Source organism: Alligator sinensis, unplaced genomic scaffold (assembly GCF_000455745.1).
Source record: "Alligator sinensis unplaced genomic scaffold, ASM45574v1 scaffold29_2, whole genome shotgun sequence".
NCBI lineage: Eukaryota > Metazoa > Chordata > Crocodylia > Alligatoridae > Alligator > Alligator sinensis.
In genome coordinates this window covers 1,830,410-1,837,608 of record NW_005842194.1, presented here as the reverse complement: position 1 = coordinate 1,837,608, position 7,199 = coordinate 1,830,410, and the positions used below count along the sequence as shown (strand labels likewise).

The window sequence follows — 7,199 nt, the reverse complement described above, 5'->3', positions numbered from 1 at the left end:
TACCTGGGGTCATCTGACCCCAGCATCCTTTCCTGCCTATGCAGGGGGTCGGACTCGATGATCTATTGAGGTCCCTTCCGACCCTAGCATCTTTGAATCCGCACCCCCGCCATAGGCTCCATTCCAGTCGTGCCACCTGTGGGGCATGGGAAGCTAAGCTCCATGCTCCACTCTGGCCACAGCAGTTGCTGCTTCCCACTGGCAACATCTGAGGCTTGGGCGCTGCTGGGAGGGGCAAGGGGCTGCAGACCTGGGTCCCTGGCCCCCTCCAGCAGGACTGGGAGCGGGGGGAAGGCAAAGGGCTTTGGGTAAAGAGTGAGGGACACTGGCTGGGTTGGGGGGGGCCTGTGGGTTGGGAGTGAGGGGCAGGGACAGCGCTATAAAGCTAGTGGGAGGGACAGCTGGAGCTGGACCCACATTCTGGTAAGCGAAGGGGACGGGGAGCTTTGAATTTCCAGGATAAAACGCCCAAAATGAAACACCAACATTTATAGATATTTAGAATGTATTTATTATAGTGATTGAGGCACTGGTAAGCTTCCAAATTGCTTTAAAATTTGAAAATTTATCAATAAAACATTGTGTTCAACTGTGTGTGTGTGTGTGTGTGTGTAAAAAACAGCGTTTCATTTTAATAGTGGAAAAAATGTGAATTTGGGGGTTTTTAATCAGGTAATTTGCAATTTTATCAGAGAATTCATGATTTTTAAAAAGAGAAAATCAGGATCCCTGGTAATTACATTACCAGTTTGTCCATAGAAAAGAGACAACCCTTGCCTCCATTTAGAGCATTTATTATGATCATTATTCCTGAAGTATTCACTTTAAAGAAAAACTGCACGAAGAGTGTGGAAGGAAATACAGATACAGCACCCACTAATAAAATATTGTATGTAGGTATTCCATACTACAGTGGTTTTGCAAAGCCTCCTTTTATTTCATGAAATTTATTGACGCTTGAAAAATAACTGCATAATTTTATTTTAAATCTCTGATGTTGAGTCAGAGTGTCAGCTTCTGATCATTGAATTCACCAAATGCTCATTGAAAAAAGTATTTGCAAATTTACAGTATTATCTCATTTGAAAATTTCCACATATAGCTGCTAACTGTTTGGTAAGGAGTTTCCTGGACATGTGGTGGAGCTGAGATGATTCACTGCTTTCTGCTTCTCCTTTAAAAGAATTGCAACATTCGATAAACTAGCAGTTCAGCTTTTACTTTGAATGCTGTCGTTTGTAAAGAAGCAGAATAATTGAAGAATCTTTCAAGCTCTGTTCTTTCTCTAAAATTAATTGCTTGATTATTATGCGCTTACAGGAATTTGTTACTGTCTTGGTACGAGACCCAAGAATACAGAAGGAAGACTCCTGGCATTCATATATAAACTATGAGATATTCATTCATGTAAGTATTAATAGAGTGAAAATACTTTGTGTTTCTGCAGCACCCTCTATAATGACTATTAACATTTAGCAAATATTATTGAAATGAGCCTTGGAACACCACACTTCTGGGAGGTACAAAGGTATTATTCTCCTTTCATAGATGGGTAAACAAAAGAACAGATTTGCTGCTTGACTTTGGCCAAGTTACTCAATCAGGGATGGAGGTGGGCATACAAGCATGTCATGTTGGCTCACATTTGGGTGCTCAGCAACCAATATCCTTTATTTTTCTAACTCTTAAACAGAGAACTCGTGTGGCAGACATGGTATGCTCGGGGTCTTACTATAATAAGAAAAAAACATTGGGCATCATGAGTTCCTGTTTATGCAGCTTTCTTTTCAACTAACCACCCATTATTTGCTTCTTAAATAAGATTCTTGACATTCTGTTTACCAAGTTACCATATGTGGCTGCTGTGATAGTATATATTTTCAATGTGTCTTGATATTTATATTGTGCCTAGTTCAGTACTACCTTGATAGGTCAAGTGATTGTTTTAAAGCTTTATAATTTTCATGTACCACATCTGAATAAGAATACATTTGGAATTATACTATTATATCCTAATTCTGCCACATATTTAATTATTTTTTGTTGATTTGTATTCAATGGCAATACTTTTTGGGTGAAATGTTACAGAGACTATAATAATGTATATAAACTAATTGAGATGGAGGATTTTATTTGCTGTTTGAATGGCATTTTGCAAATATAATCAAATACTTAGGTGAAAGTTTGAAAGCACAGTGCTGACATGACTGGCACAAGACTAAATGTTCATGCATTCTGTGGATGGGGGTAATTTATTCTCCATGATGAGAACTGTGCGGGCCGGGCACGACCCTTTTTTGTGCTCTGCGCGGGCTGTGGCCAGCAGCCCGGGCACGCGGGGTCGGAGAGAACGGGCGACACGCTAGAATTAGGCATGGACTCGTAATGGTAGATTTAAAGATTGTTTACTTACACCGAAGATGGATGCGGTGCAGGCTGGAAAACTTGCTTGAGTTGTGGTTACAGACAAAACAACACGAACGACCACGTGGAGTTTGCTAGGCTCCACGGAAACAGAGCTCCGGATGCCCTGGACAAGCGCGCCACCAAAATAGAAACTTCGTAGATACGTCTTATAAAATTATCGCTCGAAGACGGGAAGAGGTGGGCGATGGATCAGGTCGCCAAACTCCTCTGAATCTCACACAGGGTTTCTATTACCCTGCCGTGTACCCAGAGTTCCCACGAGATGGATGTGGAGTCCTCTTCGGCTTGGGCGGAAACCGCTCAAGCCTCTTATACGGCTAACAGGCCAATCGTTAGCTGCCACGTGGGCATAATTTAGAACTAGCCAATAGTGGGGAACCAATTTGCATGCGGGTGGCGGGAACTCCTTTGCACTGTGCATTTCCCTTGAAACTTGAGCAATGCACTCTGCAAAGGAAGCCACAAATTGGCGGGAAACTCTTCCTTGCACCGGGGTTCTCCTCTGCAGCAGAAAACCCTACCGTGCAGCGAAGCTGTAATTTGGCGGGGATAATTCTAGTGCCGAAGCACACACAAAATCATACCTTTGGGTTATGACAAGAACAAATATTCAAATGCCTGGTAACAAAGCATCCAGCCTGACAAATGCTTATTCCCCAGAAAGAAATGCAATACTCTAGACCTCTTGGTTCAGAGACGATACCTTTTATGAGACCAACTAAGACATTGCAAAAAATATATCTTTCTTTGCAAGCTTTCATGCAAATGCATCCTTGCAAAGAAAGATATATTTTTTGCAATGTCTTAGTTGGTCTGATAAAAGGTATCAAGGTATCATCTCTAAACCAAGAGGTCTAGAGTTCTGCATTTCTTTTTTCTCAGACCAACATAGCTACTAAATACACCCCTACTCCCCAGAAAAGAATGAGAAGTGGTTGAAACTTGAAATTTCCTCTTTCCAGAAGACTTGACATTTTTTAATTTGGCTTAGTTCTGATTTAAAACATAGCCCATTCTTTTTAAGTGGTGTGGGAAATGGAAATTGTGTATATTTGTAATTTGTAGCTGTGTTGGTGTTTCATGTATTTGTGTTTCTGAAGAGAAAATGTGTCCCTTGGCACCTCAGCATCTGCTGACTGATGGTGATATGAATTAATTTCACCATTGGTATTCAGTCATGGGGAGCAGTGGATCTGACAAGAATTGTTAATTGTTAGGAATACCTCATGTCCGGGGATCCCAAGTCTGCAAGGCTTCTGACTCTCGAGGCTGTCCAGTTCTTAGAGTAACTAGCTCCATGTTGATGAGAACTGGATATCTGTGGGAGTCAGTTGGCCAGGGAGCCTGGAAAGCCAGAGCTCCCTGGTTTGGGGATATCCAGGTTCCTGGTTTCCTGCTGCAGAGCAGGCTACATTCTGGCAGCCTGGGGAGCAGCTGCCCAAGAATAGGGTATCTGAGGAGTCAGCTGTCCAGAGGCAGTCTGCATGGTGTGGGCTGTGCTAGATCCGCTGACCTTGCTGGGCTGCTGAGAAGCCAGGTGGGCAAATTGATAGGAAAACAGGCAAAATGGGAAAATGTTGCTTTGAATGAATTGGCATCTTCTGAGGAGAAAAAAAAATCTTTCTGCTGGAAATTTCTGATCAGCTCTAGCAGCAATAAGCACTCATACTAGTCCCTGCAATTTAAGTGAGGATATGTTTGGAAGAAGCACATCTAGGATAAATGTTTTGAAGATAATAGCTAGAGCTGGTAAAAAAAAAAAATTTTTTTTTTTTCCCTAAAAAAATCAGTATCCTGTTGGAATTTTTTTCTGATGTAAAGATGTGAAGAGATTTTTTCTGAATGTAAAGATCTCGTACTGGCCTGGTGTAGATACAACCATTTGCATTGCTCTTCTATGAAACTGTATTGACATTTGTCCCTTAGTTTTCAGGAATAGAATTATTTTTCCTCCAATATCAAACCTGTGCTGTTTTTTTCAGTTTAAATGACTTGCAAAGTAAACTGAGTCTCTTTTCCCAATAGACAAATAGCATGTGTTTTACAAGGAAAACATCATGTGTTAGACGACGCTTTCGAGAATTTGTATGGCTGCGGCAGAGGCTTCAGAGTAATGCTGTGTTAATGTGAGTAACCTTTTTCTTATTGTCTTTTGCCACTAACTACAGGTTTCTTGTCTGTTCTTTAACTCTGCTTTTAGAGAATCATAAAAACTAAGTTAAATAAGGCTAGTTAGACTATATTCTGTAGTCCCTTTCCCTGCACAAGTTCATTCTCTACCGTATACATATATGAGTGCTTTGCATGGTCTAAAATTAAATGTTTAACAGATGAGGCCTAACACATCCCAAAAGTATAAAGTGTTATGCACGAAGTTTGGGGCTGTGCTGAAGTCACTAGCTAACTTAGATACTGATAGTAGTGTAACCACAGTAGCTCAGAGTTCAGGTTAAGCTGACTATTGAAATATTTAATGAACTACTGAGGCAAATTTTGCAGCCCAGACAGTTAAAAAAACCCAAAAAACCATGAATGAGCTGGGGTAAGAATAGAAGGTGCAAATTGTGGAAACAAACATGGAAGGAAGATCTAAGAAGCCAACCATATAGATGAATGGGACCAAAGGCTGAAATGAAAGACACAACTCAGATCCATCCAGCCATGGCTAGACTATTGCTGGCATCCAAGCTAGTTTAAAGTTAGGTTTGGTATATCTATGTTATACTATAGTATACAAAGCCATGATATTTTCAGCTTTTTTTCCTCCCCTCTGTTTAGTTAGGGACTGGCTTTGGTTTGACTGTGTCCAAATACAAGGAGAAGGGATGCATATCATTAAAATGATGTTCCTAAAATTAGATTATTTCAGCTTTGCCAACTTTCAAGATTTTATCCTAATCTTTGGTGTATTTTCTCAGATCCCCAGTTCAGGAAGCCAGGGAATTACATAAACATTTTAGCAGTCATTCTTTTAAAAAAGTAAAATTTTAGCCTTCATGGTTGCTGAGCAAAGCTCAAAACTTGGACCCTGAAAGTTTTAAAACTAAACAAACACAAAAACAACAATTTGCTTTTAAAGAAAATTCTAATTTGTAAACCCATCTCTTGCTTTGTTGGGACCTGACACAGCTTTTGAATGCTTGGGGTTGGCAATGCTGTCATTTACTTAAGCAATCTTTCTAAGCCACTTTTAATTTTAATTATTATTACTTTTTTTTAAAGACAATTACCTGAACTTCCATCTAAAACACCCTTTTTTAATATGAATAACCCTCAGCATGTAGATCATCGTCGGCAGGGCCTTCAAGAATTTCTTGAGAAGTAAGTAATCTTTTAGAAGTGTTGATTTTGTACTGTTCAATGATGTCATTCTTTTGCTTTTTTTTAGTGCAGCTCATCTCTTGTACATGAGAGCCATCTTGTGGCTTGCCTTATGAAATGCACTTTTAGATTTACCCTTCTCATGAACACGTTTTCATTTGCTTGCATGTTGCAAGAGAATTTCTGTTTAAGCTTTGTGTGCATATCACTGTTTTGATGTTTGATGTTTAACTGTGATACAACAGTGAGTTTTGTTGTAAGTATTATTGTAAGTATTGAAGTATCTAAATTATTTCATGGCTTTATTGGGGTTTAAAATCCAACTATGGTGAAAACTGTTTGTACCTTTTATTGACCAGAAACAAAGTAATAGGCACCCTGCTGCTCTCTTTATGTTGGTGGGGAATCTAGCAATTAACACTTTTCTCACAAACAGTTAAGTGCTGGGGTTAGGGAAGCTCAGCAATGAGGAATCTTATTAGACATGTTTTTCACTAATTCTATCTTCCACATAGTGTATGGATCTCCTAATGTAATGTAAATGAAGCTGTTTCTAACAGCTGAAATAATTTTTACTGCTATGCCAGTTAGCTTTCTTTCAGTAGTCATTACTAAACTTATAGTCAGTGCTTACAGCTTTGCCTATATCAAATCTTCCACTTGTACCAATACAATTTTACCTGAAGTAGTACTACCACTGATACCAACTTTCTTATGTAAATTACCCCAGTGCAGACATGGCCTGTAAGGAGTTGGAGCCTGTCCCTTATATGGGACCTTGAGCTTGAAAACACTGTATAAAAGGTTAGTGCGAATGAGCCAAAAGATTTTTTTTTAAGTGGTCTTCTGAGCTAGGCTGTAACCTGAATTAAAATGTGAACAGGACATTAATTCAGTACTTAGACTGTAAGAGCATTTTTTTACATGCTCTGGGACATGGTGCTGGGTGCTTTAATTAGTAAATTGTAATAATTAAAAGCAACCGCGCGTTGTGTGTATCAGCATCCCCATGTGTCTTCACACTGAAAAAATGGTGGCGGGGTGCTTTGAACTAAAGCTCATTGAATGTGTTTTATTTCAAAGACGCTGCCATTTTTTCAGCACAGGGATGCTGATGCATGTGACACACGGAAGGCTGCCGGAGCTCATCAGTTTCTGTGCTCCAGCAGACTCAGTTAATCGGGTCTGCTCTGACATGCTGGATTTCCAGCACATAAGAGGAGGCTCCCTGAACATTTATAGGAGCCATAAGGTACTACCCTGCCCTACTTTCTACCTAACATGGTTTAAGGAGGTTCAGTGAAACATGAGCTGCTTATTCTTAGCTGAACTCAAAAGGACAGGTTAAAGGCCTGCTCATGCCTCTGAAACGCTGCCCTACCTTCTGCCTGATTTCAGACTACCATGGTTAACCACCTTTCTTAAACCATGTTAGAAACTTTTTTTTTTGC

At 40.0% G+C, this 7,199-nt stretch overlaps 1 protein-coding gene across 11 annotated transcripts in view; it reads left to right on the top strand.

Moving 5' to 3' along the window:
- SNX10 (sorting nexin 10) overlaps nt 1–7,199 on the top strand; it is a 97,055-nt gene that overhangs the window by 78,776 nt on the left and 11,080 nt on the right. For all 11 annotated transcript variants that reach the window (XM_025207426.1, XM_025207431.1, XM_006026485.3 and 8 more), the window contains 3 exons: nt 1,321–1,407; nt 4,453–4,553; nt 5,650–5,748. In XM_025207426.1, coding sequence (XP_025063211.1) covers nt 1,321–1,407; nt 4,453–4,553; nt 5,650–5,748 — 287 coding nt within the window. The remainder of the gene's footprint in view (nt 1–1,320; nt 1,408–4,452; nt 4,554–5,649; nt 5,749–7,199) is intronic.